General features: G+C 34.0%; 3 protein-coding genes across 52 annotated transcripts; 2 read left to right on the top strand and 1 right to left on the bottom strand.

Moving 5' to 3' along the window:
* The first annotated feature begins 1,415 nt into the window (after positions 1-1,415).
* On the top strand, positions 1,416-2,841 carry LOC148229958 (zinc finger HIT domain-containing protein 2). Its single transcript, XM_088197203.1, has 4 exons — positions 1,416-1,521; positions 1,582-2,125; positions 2,193-2,402; positions 2,467-2,841. Exons 1-4 carry the CDS (start codon positions 1,481-1,483, stop codon positions 2,818-2,820), a joined length of 1,149 nt encoding a protein of 382 aa, XP_088053329.1. The 5' UTR covers positions 1,416-1,480; the 3' UTR covers positions 2,821-2,841.
* Positions 2,832-4,881, bottom strand: LOC148229957 (carbonyl reductase [NADPH] 3-like). The gene is made up of 2 exons (XM_088197207.1): positions 4,736-4,881; positions 2,832-3,785 (listed from the first exon to the last, which is right to left on the bottom strand). The coding sequence occupies exon 2, from the start codon at positions 3,780-3,782 to the stop codon at positions 2,946-2,948; it is 837 nt and encodes a 278-aa protein (XP_088053333.1). The 5' UTR covers positions 3,783-3,785; positions 4,736-4,881; the 3' UTR covers positions 2,832-2,945.
* A 2,375-nt stretch (positions 4,882-7,256) lies between these two features.
* Positions 7,257-20,435, top strand: LOC148229956 (uncharacterized). 50 transcript variants are annotated; one of them, XM_088197182.1, is made up of 13 exons: positions 7,257-7,466; positions 11,842-12,143; positions 12,229-12,333; positions 12,500-12,566; positions 13,340-13,438; positions 13,518-13,635; positions 14,489-14,702; positions 14,770-14,894; positions 16,913-17,048; positions 17,120-17,245; positions 17,315-17,495; positions 17,582-17,797; positions 18,587-20,435. In XM_088197182.1, the coding sequence occupies exons 1-13, from the start codon at positions 7,364-7,366 to the stop codon at positions 18,715-18,717; spliced, it is 1,923 nt and encodes a 640-aa protein (XP_088053308.1). In that variant the 5' UTR covers positions 7,257-7,363; the 3' UTR covers positions 18,718-20,435. The 50 variants fall into 50 exon arrangements, with proteins under 50 accessions (XP_088053308.1, XP_088053307.1, XP_088053304.1 ...); XM_088197181.1 differs by having other exon boundaries at positions 12,500-12,575; XM_088197178.1 differs by having other exon boundaries at positions 12,500-12,575; positions 14,468-14,702.
* Positions 20,436-21,403: the final 968 nt, after the last annotated feature.

The raw sequence follows: 21,403 nt of genomic DNA, 5'->3' as shown, positions 1-21,403 counted from the left end.
AAAAAACTCTGTTACCTCCTGCCACAGACTGTCACAATTCCGCTTACCCCTTCTCCCCTTATTTCTAAGCATGTGACATAATTTATAGAAGCCACCTCTAGACAAATCTTTCAGACGGGTAGCTAAAACTGCGTAAAATGGTAAAAATAATAATTTTATAAATGGAAAATGAAAAATTAAAAGCAAAATAAAGTCAATTACTTCAATTTTTCAAATTAATAAGAAGATTTAGGGGTGGTGATGATGGCGGGTGGCAATGAGACACAGATTGAGCCGCTGCAGTAATATTTATTTAACGGTTTACGGTGTTTACATGGTTAGAATGGGGCGGACGCGCGACGGCACGCGTCCGAACCCTTACAAGCTTGCCGGAAGAGAGGGAGCCGTCACAACACCGCTATTTCTGCGCCGACCAGTTTTGGCCATAACAAATCTATATTGGCCCCCATACGGCTCCGGCCCTAGCAATTTACAATTGCGAACTATAACCAGGGGGAGGTATGGGGGCCTTGGCGCTGCTGTTGATTAAATGCTGGCGGCGCAAAAGTAGCAAAGTCGTGACGTATGGTGTGGCGGCGCGGCCTCCAGTGACGCGCGGCGTGCTTCGCTCCAAGCCGAGTGGAACACGCGTAGACCCGGGCGGCGCGTAGGGCTCCAGGGGGCGCGAGAAGAACGGGCATGTCCGGGAGCACCTTTCGGGGCCCTGTGGTGCGTCGGTGCAGCTACACAGGGCGCGCGCGTGACGGGCCCCGAACATGTGGTTCGAGCTCGGAGTCGCGGGGGCGTAGCCCTACGGGTGCGTGACGGGTCACGCGTGGTCCACTCGAGCCTGGTCTACGGCAGCACTTCGGTGGCTTCCCGCTGAAGGCGCGTGGCGGCGCCGGGTGCTTCCTGGGTCACGTGGTCGGTGGCGGCGTCTGTCAGTGGCGACGGTGGCTGACGATGGCGGCACATGGTCGGGGGCGCAGGCCCATCGTCTTGGTGGTCCGCCAGCTCGAGTCCGGGTCCAGGGAAGCACCGGCGGGATGGCAGCAAACAGCTCAGCAGCGGCTCGGCTTTTGTACTGCAGCGGCGTCTGTGTCTGCCATTTTGAATCTGACTCCATGTACGTGCTCAGGATCACGTCGCAGGTTACCAGTTTAGGGGTGGTGATGATGGCGGGTGGCAATGAGACACAGATTGAGCCGCTGCAGTAATATTTATTTAACGGTTTACGGTGTTTACATGGTTAGAATGGGGCGGACGCGCGACGGCACGCGTCCGAACCCTTACAAGCTTGCCGGAAGAGAGGGAGCCGTCACAACACCGCTATTTCTGCGCCGACCAGTTTTGGCCATAACAAATCTATATTGGCCCCCATAAAGATAATATGTTACAAAATTATAACGCGTCTCTAAGTAAACTTTAAGCACATCACTATAAACGTCATCTGAGAAAATCGTTTACGTTTTGGTTATGATTTAGTCTTCTGGTTCTAAAAATGTCAAACCTTGATTCTGACGCATCGAAACTTTGCAAAATGTAATTAATGTACATTTATTATTTGTTACGATATTAAATCTAAATTTTATTATATTTTAGTTGTAATGAAAACGAAAGCAAATATTGTTGCCCCAGATGCAACATAACCTATTGCTCTTTACCTTGTTACAAATCAAAAGCACACGTACAATGCAGCGAAAGCTTTTACAAAGAGTGCTTCACAGAAGAACTAGCGTCAATGGATCAAAATTCCGAATCGAAGAAAAAAATGTTGGAGATCCTTTCCAAGGTCCACAAAAGCGACGTCGAAATGGAAGATCCACCGAGCGACGAAGACGCTTCAGATAATCAAGACTCTGACGATGACGATCCGGTACCTGATCTGGCCGCTAGACTTCAAAATATCGACTTAGATAATGCTAACGCTGTATGGGAATCATTGACGGAAGACGAACGGAGGGACTTCGAAGCTATAATAGCAGACGACGTCACGAAGATAGTTCCCGAATGGATACCTTGGTGGTCGTATCACAAGAAAAGAGTCATAATAAGTGAAATAACTGACAAAATAATGGAAGAGTTTGACTATAAATTAAACTGTCCAACTTTTATCAAGAAAATTAAAAAGTTTAGTAATATATCTGTGAGTATTGTTACTATTGTATTATTATATAGTTGTTTATTTATCTAATATACTTATACTTTTTTAGAAAAATCCACCGGCGTCTTCTGTGAAGTATAACTTAATTAACGTTTTAGCTTCTTATGTGTTCACTGCAAGATTATTCAACGGCGATCAATTAAATATGGATAAAGAAGCTACTTCTTGTTTGATATCGCTCTCAAATAATCTTAATAATGGAGCTAATTATGAGGACATCGAAACTGCGATACAAGCAGTAGTACAAGAAAGTTATAATGTAATAATTATTGTTATTATAATTTATTTATTTTATAAAATCTATATTATGTATTTATTTTTAGAACGAGTCGTTTAAAATCAATATGGAAGCACAACAACAAATTGAAAGTGATCTCAAAGACGTATTGAAAGGTCCAGAAGAATCTTTCAAGACTTATTACGTGTACTGTTGCTTATCTGATATTTGCGCATTGCTAAACAAATACAAGAAGTCGGATAAGGAAGGCAATGCCAAGATGAATTTGCACTCAAAACAAGCATTTCCTTATCAAGATGTTGACTACACATTGATACCTGTTGATAAAGTTAAAATTGTAAAGAAAAAGATTGAGTACTATTTATCTTTGATTGCCGACCATGGTAATGTTTTAGTAGAAGTCTTATCTAAAGATATGATGTTAGATTTTTTACAATAATAAAAGCTGTAATCTCTTAAAGATTTATTTATTTCGACTTATTGTGTAAGTTGTATATATAAGTGATGTCACTTCTTAGAAAAATACAGATACAATTGAAAACAGTGATTTAAAATGTGACACAACTAATACAACGATTGTAGCTGCTCAGAATACCAATCCACAAGTTGTCCGTCATGCCACATGTATACGCCTTTGTATTCCTTTTCGCCAATTGCCAATATTAGAGGTGCTTTTGCGCCTTGTTCGATAGTCAGCGGACCTTTGTGAGACGTCATATCGGTGTCTACGTATCCAGGATGAACGCAGTTAATAAACATGCCTTTTCGACCGTATTCCCTGTTTTGTATGATCGTAAGAGCGCTCACGGCAACTTTGGATACAACGTAAGCCGAAGATCCCCATCCGTCGCTGAGGTTTTTACCCTTCTTGGCGCTTTCGACAAATTCGCGTACAAGTTCTGACAACTGAGGCACTGTCAAACTAGTATCGGCGAATCTCTTCTTCAAATCGGCGTTTGGAATGCGAGACAAATGACCAGCGGAACTCGACACGTTGACGACTCTCGAACCGGCTTTTAACAGTGGAAACAAAATTTCACATACTGAAACTAAAGAGAAATAATTAACAGCTGTTGTTTGTTCGGCTTGTATGGCAAACGGTTCTTTAGCGTCGTTTTTAAAAGCGATCGCCGCATTGTTAACAAGAATATCGATGTTTCCATATTTTGTTTTTATGTAATCTTTGAGACGGTTAATGCTTTTCGGGTCGTTGATGTCCAATTGATGATAAATGGGGTTAAGGCCGAGTTTTTTAAGCTCGGCGACTGCATTCTGCCCCCGTGTTTCATCTCTGGCGGTCAAATATACATCTCCTGACCATTTTTCGCATAAGCCTTTGACGATAGCATATCCTATTCCCTTGTTTCCTCCTGTTACAATAGCTACTTTAGTTCCTGACATGGTCTGAAAATATTTAAATTAAAAATAAGCAAAAGACAACGTAAAGTTTAAAGGGTCACAGTAATTAGGTAGATTTTGTTTTTTAGTTATTATAGAACAAGTTCTTTTAGTTCATCTTCAGGATCAATATTAACAGAGTTATGATATTTTAACATGGCGGATAAGACTAATGGTAAACAAGTGGGTAAAGTAGTAGTAATCTAAGGTTGTCAAATGTCCTTATTTGTCCTCCTTGAACAAGAATGTCCAAGGTGACCTTTTTTTAGCTTCTACAGCATCCCTAAATGAGCAAAAATTTACGAAATGACATTTTTTAGCTCCTGCAGCAATTTGCCCTTGAACAAAAATTTTCGAGATGACCTTTTTATTTTTAGTGTTCTTTAATATTTTCAAAATCCGACTTATTAAACAAGTAAATATAAAAAAAACATCATTCGACCGAATTATCATTTGCGATGATTACTTCCTTATCTGGTTTCTGCAACCATGTTTTATCTTTTTATATCTTTTTAGCACCTTACCATTTTACATAAATGCCAACTTCAGTTTTGATTATAGTAGAAAAAATCACAAAGTTTTGTTCGAGGAAGACAAAGAATGACTTATTTTTTATTCAATGGCCATCTTGGAATTTTTGTATGAGGACAATCTTACTTAAAGGGGATAGTCTGGTAAGTGATAACCTTAAAAAAATAATCAATTAAACTTTGAATTCTTAAAAAAGAAAATCATAGTATAAAAAGCGTTAGTTAGGCCTTGAAAATTACTCAAAAGTAATAAAACGGTTATTCGGTGAATTAAATCAAAAATAATTCCATATAAAACAGTACAATGAAACTATATTATACGTATATAATAGATAGATGTGCGAACTTGAGATAACGCGTATATGTGTGGGGTGTGAAATCTTTCGGAACACCCACACATGCACAGCCGCCTTCATGTATACGTACGTAAGATCAGTATAGTATTGAACGTTCTACGTGCCGCGCGAAGCAATTCGCAAAACAAACACCGCCGCTTAATGGAATGGAAAGGTACGCTCCGGTGCCGGTGTCGCGTATATATACACCGATTGACCGCCGGACGTGACGTCACTGCGCAAAGATTGCGGGCGATTCGAACTTTACGCTCGTTTTAGGTTAAGCCACAAACACAAAGGAAGTCGCCGCGCGCCGCATCGATTCGTCGCTCTAGTGTCTAGTACATACATACTATCTATAGTTACGTGCGAGAGAAAAACAAACAAGGTACAAAACCGGACGTTATCATAATGCAATACATCTGTTAGTTTGAATTTGCCAATTGGAGTGATGTGAGAATTATCAATAATTAATTCATAAATGGTAAACCTTTTAAAATCATCATACGATAAGTTTAAAATTACCGTAAATACGTCATATACTAATATTTAATAACCATATTGAGACCAAAATAATTACCGCAGGGTTACCAGTAATAATTATTACCAATTAGCGTTGTCGGCATTTACCAATTTAGGGATAGATTGAAATTTTCGTGGCCTAACCAGTATTGAAAGTAGACAAATATTTCACACACAAATATGACATACCTAGATAATTTCTCAAAATTAAAAATTATAAACCTATTCATAATATTAATGTTCCCATGAAACTCAGGGATTTGGAAAACACGAATGTTAATATGATTTATTCATTATAATTCAGTCAACATCAAAACAATTTTATAAATCTTTCAAATTATTATAAATGCATTGGACATCTAAATAATTATTTTTAAATATAATAATAAAAAAAGGTAAACTTCTAAACACTTCTATACTTATTTCCGTGCAAATCAAAATGTCTGACGGACATAAAACGCTTGATTATATTGGTGAATTATTACCCGATTTTTTTGACAGAATATTATTTTTTACTTCTAATCATAACTTATATATTAAAATCATTCAATTTAATATGTAAGTATATTGCAAAGAAATCCTAAAAATATTACGATTTAATTCAACATATTTGTAGAGATATTCACATAATAGGATGACGTGTGCACTGGGTGTACATCATAGTTAGGTAAAGGTTAAAGAAAAATATATTTATACCAATTAATTTTAATTAGATAATATCTTTGATTGACCACTGTAGCTCAAGTATCCAATATGTTATATCGTAGTTAAACTTTATAAAAACTATGAATATAAAATTGGCGAATATCGATGACACAGTAAAACCAACTTGTGCTCTACATAATTATTCATTGTCAACTGTTAGTCAAACCTACGCCCCCTTTGAATCTCTATATTTTGAAGACATTGAAGAAGGTGTTGTCAATACTGGTAAAATATCTGAAAATTCGAATATGGTGCCATTGCAAAGAAGGATTGTTGAAAATACAACATTTGATGGCAAACAAGCGAGGTTTTTGTCATTGAAGGACAGATGTCGTGGCAAGACAACTTTGTGCATTAAACGAGTATACATTAATATTGTGCATTTATTTTTAACTCCTTTTTGTGAAGAATGCCTTATTGATCTGAAAAAGTTATACTTTCACCGCTTCACATTAAGCTGGGCTTGATGTAGCAATTTGTCAAAGCTTTGCCATATAAGGAGAATGTTTCATGTATATTTGTGACCAATTTCCTAGTTTGCCAGAGGCAAAGTTTAAGAAGGCGTTTTTGTTGGAGCTGACATCAGAAAACTTACGAAGAATGAAAATTTCGAAGCAAAAAGGAAAAAGTAAAAAAGATGCGTAAAAAACAATAAAACTTGTAACCAGAAAGATGGAATGTGAAAATAAAAGCAGACTATTGCTGGATATTGAAAATAAATTATCCTTAGAAAGTTCACCAAAGTAAAAGCGGAAAAATAAGTTTTAAGGGAAAGAGAAGACGATGCAATAATGATTAATAATTTTTTGTATATCTATTGAAAACTATTCCTATGATTTTAGTTTTAATGTTTGTGTATTTTTGGTATTAATTAAGTGCCAACAATAAAACACATATCTTAAAATTGCATTTTGTCTCATTTTTTTAATCTTTTTGCAAAATTTATTACCTTACGAGGTAGGAAAAAATAGATGTTTTTTTAAACCAGCACTAAAAATGCCATAAAAATCAGTTAAAAAAAATAAAACAATTTTCAAAAAGTAATTTTTTGCAGACCTGTGTAATTTTCATCCGTAGCTGATTTATCATTCGTGGTCGAATTATTATATTTCACGAGATCATTTAAAAAATTGATGATACGACAAGACTAAACAAAAATTTGGCATTGCGAAAATATTAAAGCTTTGGAAATCTGGTTACCTTTATATAATATATACTATAGAAGTAAAATACACGAAATGAAAATTTTTATGGAGAGTTAATTTGTATTTATATAATTCCATGTTATAAGATGAAAAAAATATTTATTCGTAATTTAAAAGTATAATTTTCGTTCGTCCGAGAAGGGACGCCGTAAGATGGCCGGAACGGTCGGTGTTACGGCCGCCATAGTAAAAAGCGATTCGGCGATTAGTGTCGCCAACCTGAGCGCGAAATAAAGCCTCGGGAGTCGGGGCGGCGCGCTCGGCCGGCACCCGCCCCCGCCGACGCAATGAACAACTACGAGGAGCGCCTCGGCCACAAGCGTGTGCGCATGGAGGCCGACGGGCCCGCGGGCCTCGTGCAAGGCAACGGATTGCCCGTCGGCTACATGGGTGAGTCGCCGCCGACGCCGACGCCGAGCCGCGACGCCGCCCTCGCCGCCTCCTTCCCCGAACGATGGGGTGCCCTGTCGCTACGTTAGAACGCTTTTTCATTATGTCCTCCCCCTCGTCTCGCTCGTAAGCCGGTCCCGGTCCCGACCTGTGCCGATCGCAGATAGCCGCCCGCGCGACCCCCTCCCCCCTCTTGCCCTATGTTTTCGTTCATTTGTTTACGTTTCATTCCCAATAACTCGATTCTCATTGTTTTGTATACAAATACAACATTTTGACAGATAACTGCTTGTTATCGTTACATCTGCAGGACAAACTTAATTATTGTTTTCAATATTTACTCAATTTATATACTTATTTCCGCCTAGTTCTTTCATCATTGTATTATTTTTCAGAAACGAGGAATATGTGTATTTGTTCCCAAGAGAGAACAAAAATAAATCGTAATAATTTGATTAAAATATATTGACCAACCTATTCTCTCTATCTAAAATATGTTATGTATCTATCTCTACGGATATTTCATTCATTTTATCCATTCTATAATCAGGGACGTCATTTCAACTTTTTCCAGTTAGTGCCCATTTTTTGATATTTCGATTTCATTAAATGAGATTTTTCTGTCCACCTTCAAGTGGGGGCAAATTCTCTCGACCTGCTCCTAAATCATGTCCCTGTTTAGGATCCACGTCAAAAACAATAATATTGTGCCGTTCCAGTGAAAACGCTCCGTTTTCTAGTGTAAAGACACCACCAATATTACGACTTAAAATAAGTGAAAATCAAATGAAGCATATCTAAACAGAATTTTGACCAATAGGACCGCTCAAAAAACAATTATCCCTTCTCAGAAGTCGAATATCCACGTCAAAATGCCGCCGCTGTCACAATTTTATTGCTTTTGACGTCGATTTTTGTCTTCTGGGAACGGATAATTGTTTTTGCGCCCTTCTATTCACTAAAATTCGGTTTGTATATACTTGGACAAACTTATATCAAAAGTCAGTAGTAAATTGGCAAGGATAGCTATCATGTTTTTAAAACTATGGAGCAATATGTGGGATTCGACATCTGTCTGTACTTATTCTTCCACTTATTTTCCCCTGAGAGATGAGTTGGCTTAGTTTGTATTTTGAACTTGACCTAATGAAAGTTCTAAAACTAATTAATTTAATTAGAACAGTTTCGAAACTGCCAAGTTGCATTTCATATACATTTTAGAGCAGCGTATAATTTCATAAAGTTAAATCAGTTAAATTATATTTTCCGTAGTAGAAATACATATCAACTGGTGAAAATGTATTTGGACTTCACCAAAAAATAGGCATTCACTGTAACATTTATACATCGCATGTGAATAAATAATGATAAATACGTAAATGTATATATTACTACATATGGAAAAGTTGAAATCATATAATTTTAGCACCTAGATAAATTATATTTTCATTGGTAAAAATGCATATATCGACTGGTGAATATGTATTCCAAATAACATATTTTAAAAAATATTTTCGTGATAGATTTGACACTTTTTTTAGATTTGTTTTGAGGGATAACCTGAGAATTTTTGGTTTCGAATCAGGGATGTCATTTAATCAAGGAATCAATTACTGTGTATAGGTAAAAGAGAGCAATTTAATCCTTGCGTTGTGTTAATAAATGAATATTACGACTCTTGAATATTACGAATCCTAAACGACAAGTTGTCGACGTTTCCTTAAGTAGTTACAGAATATATTACATCTACTTGAGCATTCATTTCTAGAGATTTTATCACCTCTTTCGTGAATGACAAAAGATTTCTTACAGTGGAGCGTGTAGGTCTAAATCCGTGTTGTTGTCCAACGAGAAATTGGTTACAGTGATTTAAAATATATTTATGTAAAACAATTCAGCCGGTTCTGACAATAAAGCTATAGGTCTGTAGTTATTTAGAATCGTTTCAACTCCTTATTTGGGAATGGTTCAATTATGTGCGTTTCTAAATTTTTATAAGAAAGATCGTGAAATATAATTTTGTATAATACTCGAGGGAATCTTTAGCAATATTTCAATATCTCAAAGTGTACTAATTGTTAGCTTAAGAACTTAAATTAACAAAACAAAGGCAAAGCTTTTTATTCTATTGTTGTTTTTTGTCTTTTTTTATTGTGTGTAATTTGTTATATTGTGATTCCAATCCATTGCTTTCCAACAAATACATTTTATCCTGTAAATTAAATTTTGCTTTTTAAAACATACCTAATCTTGAGAATTAATATAGTGACTATTACATAGATAGTCACAATCTATAACTATATTTTTATATTGGATTGTATACACTTCATGAAGAACATTTGCTGGATTGTAGTGAAAGTATTACCATTGCGGATAATTTAAATGAAGAGATTCTAAATTATAATTATGATTATTACAGGTGGTATTCTACAGGGAATTATTTTGAGAGATATCTGCATTAAAATAAATACTTTGTTCCATAAAACGAATTGTTTGTCTTCCGATTTTTTCTTAGAAAAATTATATATTGCAAAGAATTATTTATTAGGTGTTTACTGTTCTGACCAACAGTAATGCACAAACATTTATTTTTATGGAACAATTATTTTATATATTGCTCATTTAAATTTTCCTCGTTAATTACTCCCATATTTTTTCAATATTATCAGTTAAATTGACATGGGGATATTACTAGAAAGAGGATAATGTCAGGATCATATCTTCCATTAATATTTTTACTTTTTATTAGTAATATCAAGAGAGCCAGCCACTTTAAATTCGAAATTTCTACTCTTTGGTGATGATTTAAAAGTAAATTCTAATGATTTTCTTATTTATGTTGAAAATCTATATGCATAATCACCCAAAAATTATTCTATTATGTATTCAAGATCTATAACACCACTTTGTTTTGATTATTAAATGGATAGTATCACATTTGATCGCACTGATTTAGGTGTTTTATTTTAAGCCGATTTTATATTCCATCGACGTACTACGATTTGTTCTCAACTATTCTCATTCATTAAAAAGCTTATGGACACTGCGCCTAGTGCGCAGTTTCCTCTTTGGTAGCCAAATAATGCAAACTTCACGTAAAGAAAGGATTGCTATTTAACAGGGAATTATTTTAAGAGATGTGTGCATTAAAATAGATGCTTTGTTCCATAAAACGAATATATGTGTATACATTGTTTAAATTTTTAACCGATTTATTCAACAACGTTTCTTAGTTTTTTGAGATGCGAGGGCTTGCATATTGCACCTTTTTTACTCGCATCTCGTTTGCCGACGTTTCGACCACCAATGTTGGGGTCATCATCTAAGGCGTAATTTAAATAGAGACTACGCAGCTAAAAAGTGCGATAGCTGAGATAAGCTCAGCCGTTGCAGAATTTTCAGCTGCGTAGCCTTGATTCGATTACGCACTGTATGGTGATCCCAACATCGGTGGTTAGCAAACGAGACGTGCGTAAGAAAAGGCACGATACGCAAGCACTCACATTTCAAAAGCTAAGTAACGTTTTATGTGAAAATAGAAAAGTTGAAAGAAATAAAAAACAATATAATATTCCAACCCGTTTGCTATAGAAATACCTCTATTTTGTCTTTAAAAATAAACCTTGATTGTGATTTTCTAAAGAATATTCATCATAAAATAACAACAAATTAAAATTCTACGAAAATATATAATGTAATAATGTGTAATGTTTACTCATGCACGTTGACAAATTTGAAATGTTGCAATAAAATGAAAGTTAGCACTAAATAGATTAGTATATTTTGTCATGTTATGATTGTGTTAAATGCAAATTGACTAAATTGTAAAATATTTAGAGCTGAATACAGTAACTATTCAAAACTTGTTTATACTATTTTTAATTTGGCTTACCACAAAAAACATTGATGATAACATGGTTCAAAATCTAATGCAACCAAATAGTTGTAAGTAGTGTGTCTTGTGGCTTTTCTAATAACAAAAACAATGAGAGAAACGAAAACAATAAATAACTTAAACTAAGACTCGTTAACCCGTTGAACTTGAATTAATGATAAGTAAATACATGTTTTTAAAGAGTCAGATATGATCCTTAAAATAATACATATATTTCAATTACTATTATAAATATCGTAAAAACCCAATGTATAGAATCAAAAAATTATGGAACTTGTATCTTGAGGCCTAAATCGAGTTAGAATAAAATATAGATGTTACAAAATTGTAGCGTCATAATAAAAAAATTATGAACAAATATAAAAAAGAATTTTAAATAAGATAATTAAACTACGTAATAATGCGAATCTATAAATCTGTCATTTCATATATACCTATGATACTGCTCTCTGCTCATAGCGATGTTTGCGTTTCTTCCAGATAATGGGCATCAGATTCCGTACCAGCCGTACGCAGGGTCCTATAACGCTCACTATCCCCCGTCCGAAGTCACATTTGGAGCGTACGGGCCCGGTGGCGATTTAGCCGGCTACGCCTCGCGCAGCTTAGGCTATGCGCCGCCTGCTCACCAAGCCTACCCGGCACCACCGCAAACCTCCGCCTTCATCCAGCAACAACAGCAGCAGATGTTACACTCGGGCGTGCCGTACGAGCAACACCACCACCAGCACGCTGCGCACAAGGCAACGTGGCCACCTCAGCCGCTCATGCAGCCCATTCAGGTTTTGATTTCACAGAGACTCCGATCTTACTCTGTGAATCTTTCCGTAAATAAACCTTCCGGCAATATTTCAGACGACCGATCAGTTGAAAGTAAAACAAGAGATCAAGGTGGAGCCCTCCGTGCCGTTAGAGTCGGCGGGTCCGTCGGTGATATCCATGAGATCGGCGGCTGATCCTCACATTGTGGGGGTATATATTTTTTATTCTAAAACTGCATGCAAATCATGTATGTGTGATATTAAAGTTGCTAAAAGGGTTTTGTCTAATTCAGAGTATTGAAACTCATCCAACCGGTATTGGTAATCCGTTAAGTGAAGATCAACCTAAAATTAAAATAAAAACTGATATTTTTAAGGAAACAGACGCAGCAAACCAAAATAGGAGAGGGGTCATAACGGACAGCGGAGATTTAGAGAAATCGAGTAAGCTATGTTCGTTTATTTTTATTTATCTAATCATTTAATATCATAATAATGACACAGACTTGCGATGATAATTTTTTAAATTACTTATTGAATTTTATTATCTTTATTAACCCTTTGAGTAGTGAGTTAATTTTATGTATTTTTTCATAATTATTTTTATTTATTTATTATTGTTTTATATTGCATTTATAGTCAATTATAATAAAACTGATTCTCAGCGTTTTATTGCTCATGTTTTAATAATTTATTTTAGCACTTTTATTATTAAATTTCGTTAATTTATTTTACATATTTTTTATATATCAATTCAGAGGCTCGATATTTTTTATAAAATTAATATGAAATATTTTTTGATATGTTTATTTATTTTGTTCTCTTTAATTTATTGATATTACTTTCTATAAAAATCATTGACATTAAATGAAATTAAAAAAAATATTATATAAACATAATATTTTTTATTTATTATTTTTTCAGTTTTATGTGTAAATATCTAAGGTACCTCAAAACAGCGAAAGATCAAAGTGTTAAAAGGCATTTTAAAAAGTTATAATTTGCAGTCTGTATGATTAAATGTTTAATATTTAAATATGTACAATTCATCACGAGTCTCGAATATAATAAAAAAAAAAAGATTTATATTATTTACAATACGTTTGTGTGTAAATTATCTATATATATATATCGCTCTCCATTATCATGATAAATATACATATTCGAATATCGATTTTAAACTAAGTTGTTATTAATTTTTAATCTTTTTTCAACAGATCCTGATTGCGATCCATCAAAGATCCGGCAAGTCGGCACAATGGATAGCAGCGTCGATGTCATCAAGAACCTCAACGAAAACTCTAACCTAATAAAAGGTATACGCAAAGGCGAACACTTCGCTTATGCTATAGTTTTTACGTTACCATGATAATTGACTGTCAGACGATGCAACAGATCCCAACTTGGACATGCTCGGCAGCAATCAGGGCATGGTGGATGCAGAGGGAGGAAAGTCGCGCATATCAGACAGCGGCAACAGTACAGACAGCGCAAATAAGAACAAATTCCAGGGGTTAGCATCGTTTTGTGCTACATTTCGTGAGGGAGACATTTAATCAGAGACCGATGATATTGCACTTACTATGATCGACTTCACTAAAACCGTGCATAATGATCGTTTCTGAGCTGCTTTCATACTAGAATATATTATTTAATTCTAGCATGATTGTAGCAAAAACAAAAACAAAAATGGCAATCTCCAAAATGCAATGTCAATTATTTAAAAAATCGTTGTTTTTGCATAAAAAAGTGACATAGCTTCTGAATTATTTTTTATATACACATGTTGAGCATACTACCTTATTAGTTAAAAAGTTTGTATTACTTGAATCTAAAAGTTATTTTTTTTATTTTAATGAGAGAATGCTGCCTTTGTTTTTATGTCCCTCAAATAAAGTTTGTTAATGTCAAATTAATAATCAACAAACTTTTTATTTATTATAAAAAAAAGTTCTATTCTAATATAAGTTTATTCATTTATATTGCCGCTGAGATATCCTGTTGAAGCCGTAACCAGGCTTCATGAGTCGATTCGCTTAAATTGTCAATAAGTAAGAATATTTTGCTTTCTATGTTTGACTTATTTTTTTTTATTATTATATATATATATATATATTATTTTTTCAATATAAATGTCGTAAAATCGTTTTCTGTTACTTATTTTTTGTAATTACGTGTAGATGTTTTGTGTAGTTGTCGTAATCAAATTGAATATATCTTGTATATAAATATTATTATATTATAGAATCTGGGCGTTAACGATTCATCAAATCACGGGGCTCAAATTATATTTAAGATGCACCATAAATTTATAAAGTACATTTTTTGTACGATTTTAGTTTCAGTGATTCTGACTCATCCTCCAGTTCTGAAGACGAGACCAAAATCCCCAACGAGATCTACTTCGGCACGCCGGACATCTCGACATACCGGCCTAAGATGATGACGGCGATGCATCCCATGCAGCAACACATACCAATGGTGCTGACAACGCCGGCGACGCCGCTCGGCCCCGCGGGCTTGCCGGAGGTTAAGAAGAGGGGCAGGCCGAAGGGATCGTGCAATAAACCGAAACCGCCGGTAATTGTCAATCTTTTAAATTTATTTTAATCTTGCGTATAATTTTAAACTTGCCGTTATTGTTCAGGGAACCGTCGCAACGCCTCGTCCTCAAGCTGGACGTCCACGAGGCGGCGGTCACAGTTCACCCGCCTTTTACCCGCATACGATGAGGCCGTTCAAACGAGATTTTTCTGGAATCCGATTTAAAAGGTAATTTATCACTGATATGTGTTTTAATGCAATGATTATTAGTCATAATTTTGTAAATAATGTAATAAATAAGCTTTGGATAGCAGATTCTTTGCTTAGAAACACACTTCAGATCATACAAGTTATGTCTAATTATTTGCTTTGTTATTCATTTGTGAAATCAGGAAAGTTATAAAAATATAATTTGAGATCATCAATTAGAATTATAATAATCACTAATCCCGATCTCCTTGATACGATAAAAAGTGAAAAGCATTATAATTCTAACCCAGATAGTTCAGATGTTAGCCAACGACTTACATACGATATATAGACACATTATGAATTGTTTCTGAAGATTTAAAATTTAAGGAATGGCATAATCAACATTCCATTGCTGTATCGTAGTTTGTTTTCTGCAGCAGAATCGAAATTTTATCTACATATAGTACAAATTACGACTACCATAAACACTGAGAAAACCTACAAATAATACAATAAATATATATGGAATATTGTGTTATATTTAAAAGGGTGGTAGAGAAGAATACATTTTTAATGCAATATTTTTTTGAATTTTTTAATATTTATTTTAATAATATTCTACATCATTTTAATTAAAACTTCCTTGTAAAATAAAACTAATAGGTTATCTAGTGTCTGGAATTGTCCGTGCAACAAAATTAAAATTTTATTTCTGATACAACTGAACTAAAAAAATATTTAAAATTAAAAAATGTATGAATGTCATTTTTATTAATAAATCGCTACTCGCACACATAATTGAACACCGTCCGACACATCTGCACGTCCTGTGCCGCATGCCCCACAGAGGTATCTGTTTTGAGAAATATTCTTTGGTGAACCATTAAAAACCATGTCTAGCTCCGTGCTTTTCTTTTTTGGCGAATTTCTCATTCTACGACCAAATACCCATTCATTTATCACCTGAAATTAATAAAAAAGTGGTCTGCCATGAATTGCTCAGCAGATGCAGCGGATGCTTGGTATAATAGTCTTATGATGCAATAAGAATTAAACCTGATTTTATCCCACTTGTGTTACTTCAAACATAATTATTGACAAATTCACTGAAGATGGCATTGAGTTGCTGGAAAATTTTTGAAAATATTTTTGAGTGCAAAGGGTTGAAGATTGAAAATATCTGCCTTATATATAATTTAATTGACTTGCTTGTGTCCATCGCAAAAAAATGACTAAGCGACTACTTATGCTATTTCAATTTTTTGAAAGAGAGAAAAATAAAATTTAGCTGCTTGTAGTGTTATTTAGTATAAATATTTTATGTATATGTTACTCTGTATTTCTCATTGAAAATATACTTTCACTAGTGGAAGAATACTTTCGCCAACTCAGTCAGTGAAAGCATTTCACATAATAGATTTATAAATTCACTGCTCGAGTTCAGTAAATCTATATGTTGTGAACCTGTGTAGTATAAATATAGGATAATCAGATCAATAGGTGCATTCTTTGATGATTATAGTTTTAAACAAATTAATTTTTTAAATCAAGTTCACGAATTATTTAAAAAATATTTTTTATTAATTATTAAATATTATTGTACTAGCTTCATTATTCAGTAAATCAAGTATTTTATATTTATTTAAAGAAAGAGGTAAAGACATGTGAAGAAAATAACTGGTGACTCACTAAAAACTCGCTGGCGTTTAAAGGGTTAACAACTATACCACTAAACTGTCAAAACTTATTCTTTCACTGAAATTGTATTTTCGTCTATAATAATATACATCCACTAGCGAAAGTGTTTTCGGAATATGAATTCCCTAAAACGCCAGTAAAAGTATACTTTCGTAGTATGAAATCACAATAACATATACAATACCTAAAGAATGAAAAAATAAAGTCAGAAACACGAAATCTTATTTCTCAATAATCAGATGTTATAAATTAATAGAATGTCTAAAAATAATTTTTAATCAACATTTTTCTATAGTTTTGCTCCGATACATGCACATTATGCTTTTATTAAATTAATTTTATAATTACTGTTAAAGGAGATGGAGTGACGACGGTCTGGATTCATCTCACATACCCAATGAAGTTTATTTTGGAGACTACCCTGTACCAATGGAGGTACTCTTCAATTACTATGATTCTAATGCTGAAAAAGAAAGGCATCACAAGTCAAAAGTAAGGTTTTTTATAGCTGATAATGTGATATAAATCCTTTTTTTTATTAAAACGTTTGTATTTATCTTAAGCATCACCATCATCACCAACAACAACTGCAAACTCCAGGAAATGTAACCCTAGTATATTCTTCGTCTGACAGTTCATCTGACAATTCGTCCGATTCCGATTCAAGCGACACTGATAATGAACCAATCGTATGTTTTTTATTTAATAAAATATATGAATAATTTTCAGGTATAAGCTTTTATTGTTTTATATTTCAGGTCCAAACCCCAATGAAGAGAGGCCCAGGACGACCGCGTGGTTCAAAAACGATCAACCGCCGGTCAGACGGGCAGCGGCTCTCGTCCGGCAGTCCAGGTGATAGGCCTCCGGGCATTACCGAAATGAAACGTTTTCTCAAAATCGCCGGCATTGAATACGATTACACAAAACTTGTCGAAGGTGCTCATTACATTGATAGTAGCTAAGAAGCAGCGCAATTTCGCTGCAGCAGTATGTGTCTAACGTTTGGTTTTTTGATCTTGAAGGATGTTTATCAAACAAAGAGCGCGTGGCCGCGTTGATGAACCTTTTGGAGGCGAAAGGTCTGAATGGGCCGCCGACGGTGGAGGCGTGTCGCTCTTTGTACACAGGGCCGCCGCCACGTCGCCGTGGCCCCAAACCGGGCACAAAGAGAACGCCAAAAACTTCGATTGCGACGTTGACCGATGATGATCCGCCATCTTCCCCTAAAACTGCCACACGTATGCTTACGATTTTATTCAGTGCGATGACGATGTGCGAGCGATGGACGTAGAGTGGTTTTTTGTTCTTTAATTTTTGGCGGCTTTGAGATGGACGGGTGTGGATCTAACGTGTGAATATTGGAAATAATATTGGCATTTAATAACTTATCATTTTTTAATGAGATCAAATCGCACCGAATTCACAACTGGTATAACTTTCCCAGTAGAATAAATATATATTTTTTCTTTTGAGTTCAAAGGACAAATATCAGTGCCTTTATAGAAACAGCTGTAAAAATAATATTTTTTGCCATTCAGTGCTTATTTTACTTCCAATATTCATATGATGGGAATGAACATGGATCAATATAAATTTTAAAAGTAGTAGTGATTGTGTTTTTTTGTAGTTTAGCTACTCCGTACAGGATCTAGTAACAGTAAATAAACAAAGTAAAATTCTTCTAATCAAGAATTCATATTTGATTTAATCGCTACGCTTGATTATAATTGTTTTACTTGTACACATATATTTTTACATTGTGTGTGAGATTGTGTTTTAATATTATTGAGCACGTTTACAATAAATTACGCTTCATTAGTAGTTTCATAGTGGTCTATTTTCTGCACCTCAACCGATCACTTTCGTTCTCGATAGCGTTTTTTATTATTAATTTTTGTCTTTCGTATATGAATCGTATGTTTCGTGTATTATTTTTTCGTTTCGAAGTAGTTAGGTTTTATATATATATTTTTTTTAATTATACAATTTTCTCAATGTTCATTTGTGTGTATTTGCTTATTTTTTAGCACCCGGTGACGAAGAGTTGCGACGAATAACGCGCGGCCAGACGTCGGGCAAACCCCGTCAACGTATCGTTATATCGTCGGACGAAGAAGATTCACACACGCCGCTGAGCAAATTAAGAACGATCCGTTAATCAATGTGTGCAAAATAACAATAACTGAAGCATCTTTTTTTTTCATGATTTTTATAAAAAAATTAACAATTTAAAAATATATCCCATTTTTAAAAAAAAATGTATGTATAACTTGCATGTTATATATTTATTAAGAAAGTAATAGTTCTTTAGCTCCATTTTACATATATGTATATAAAGAAGACAATGCGATGAAAGGGTCCTGACTGGTGATGCGGGTGTGGGAAAAAATCAGGAAAATTATAATATCATTTCCTTATCAGTTTATATTTTTTAATTAATTTTATAGAATATTTATTGAGAAACCTACGATTTCTGCTGTGATTTGGTTTCGAGTTACATAATCCTTTTAGTCATTGAGATGAATGACCGTTCTATAAGAGCGGCCACCTAAAGAAGAATGAGTTCTTTCTTTCATCTTCTGCCATATTTCAATCCTTTGTTCAAATCAACTCTTAACATAAATATGTAAGATCCCTATTGGTATTCAATACCGCGTATACATAATATTCATTGATCATTTGCTGACTATTGAACACCTAATCTTTCGGCATTCTTAATCATATTTGAATCTTTAGACATAAATATAAATAGTCTATGGCCAAATTAATTTTAAAATAGCACTACAATAAGCTAAAAAAAATAAACCCAGTTTATTGAATAAAATTAAACTATGGTTTTTCGATTATCCTGAATTTCCCTCGCTCGGAATTTTCCAGTTTTTCGCATCTCATAGAAATCTCACTTTTTTATACACAATTTACTATATTCTTCGAGTGACAGTCCCTTCTGTGTCGGAAATGTATCGATTGCGCAGCTGAGTCTGGGCAATTTACGTGCCATTTTATTTGTAAACAAGCATAAGATTACGCAGCCATGTTCTGAATGAGGCTGGTACTTGTGTGGCTGTAGTAGTAAGGAGATGAGGGAAAAAATGACGTTTTTTGTTTTAAAGAATCGGCGTTGGTTATGTGTAAAAAAATGTTAACACAGTTTAAATATAAATTTAATAAGAGAATGTGTATATTTCGAGGTTACCCTAGAATTCAAACCCCTATTGTAACATTGTGCCTATGGGAAGATCGGTTTTGACTAACCCCAGCCTTTTTTCAAAACGACGTCAAACACACACTTGGATTCGGATTTGGAAATTATGCTTTTTTAAATTTGATTTTTTTATCAATTATATTATTAACACTTGAAAATGTAATTGCACACGTATTAGTCTTCATCCCATTTGAGAAGAAAATTTGGATAAAAGTAATATTTTTGTATTTCATGATATATCCGTATTCATGCTATTCATAGAAGATAGTGAATAATAAAAAAAATCACATATAATGTACATATATATGGAAAATTTATAATGGGCACATGTTCTTTTAATATGGTCCTAATAGTTTGTAATTAGATATTTACAGAGTATTTTATAGAGTTTTGAATGGTGAAATGCGTCTTTTTCAAAAAATAAAAAAAAGTTATCAATAACGTTGTATTATAGAAAGGAAATGTTTTTAAGACAGTGTTCAAAAATTTTGTATAAATCGCCGACGTCATCGCTACCATAGTACGATTTCTCGATATGTCTACAGCTCATGATTTTTTTTCATGTATTCGATTGTAAAAATTGTATAAATTTTTTTTTGTCGATGTATGTAAGTGTATCAAACATTCTATTAAAGTGCTTTAAGGGTGTTGGATATAAAAAAAAAGAAAAATTTAACAGTAGAGATCCTTCGCATCGCTTTTCTCATAGAAAAGTTAACCCCTTCGATGTTCCTCTTTTCGTAAAGAATTTAAAAAGATAATCGTAAACAATGTTTTGATCACCGGTAGTAGTATATTGGTAGAACTATTCAATATTTATAAGAGTTCATTATTTTTTGCTGTAGTACCGGCAATTGGATTTTATGTAGTTTTATCATTGTTTTTATCTATATTAGCACGATTTTTATAAACAATAGTATAAATTAAATCGCAAGCAATAAAAGACATTATTATATTAATATAACAATCTTTCTCAATGTGTAGCAGTGATTTTCACGTTTATTATGTGAAAAACTAGTTGATATTGTGTGATGTTTAATAAAAACAGACGATCGTTCTTTTTGCTGTATTTAATAATTTTAACTGTTGACATCAAATACTTATATATAAAACAAGATACTGTATACATATTTTGTGTATAATAGATTTTGCAGCTATTTATTGTTTTATTGATATGTAATTGTTTGATCAATTTTTATTGTTATATATTTAAAAAATAGGTTTGTCCACATTATATGACAAAACAATAAACACATCTGTTATGTAACTTATTTTCCACAATATGTAACTTTGTTATTTAACGTGTTTTGTTATATAATGTGGACCAAGCTCGAGTTAAAAAAATCACAAAATTGACCCTTTTTAATTTTATGTGTATAAAAGTTGTGTAATTCCAACTTGACATTGGTACGTCTAAGTATTTTTCACTATAATCGCAATCATATGTAAAAAAATCGTTTATTTTTATAGTTGTATATTCGTGTTAAATATTTTATCTAAAATCGTTATCATTCGGTGCATAAAAAATACATATATCATAATTTTAAACAAAAGAATTTTTTCTCCAGGCCATTATCTCATCTTATATATTTGAACGTGCTAATGTCGATTCAGGAATTACTACAATTTAAAAAATGAT

The sequence above is a fragment of the Plectrocnemia conspersa genome, unplaced genomic scaffold, assembly GCF_051122295.1.
Source record: "Plectrocnemia conspersa isolate PC_06_02 unplaced genomic scaffold, ASM5112229v1 ptg000011l, whole genome shotgun sequence".
Lineage (NCBI taxonomy): Eukaryota > Metazoa > Arthropoda > Insecta > Trichoptera > Polycentropodidae > Plectrocnemia > Plectrocnemia conspersa.
This window is presented reverse-complemented; position numbering and strand designations above follow the sequence as displayed.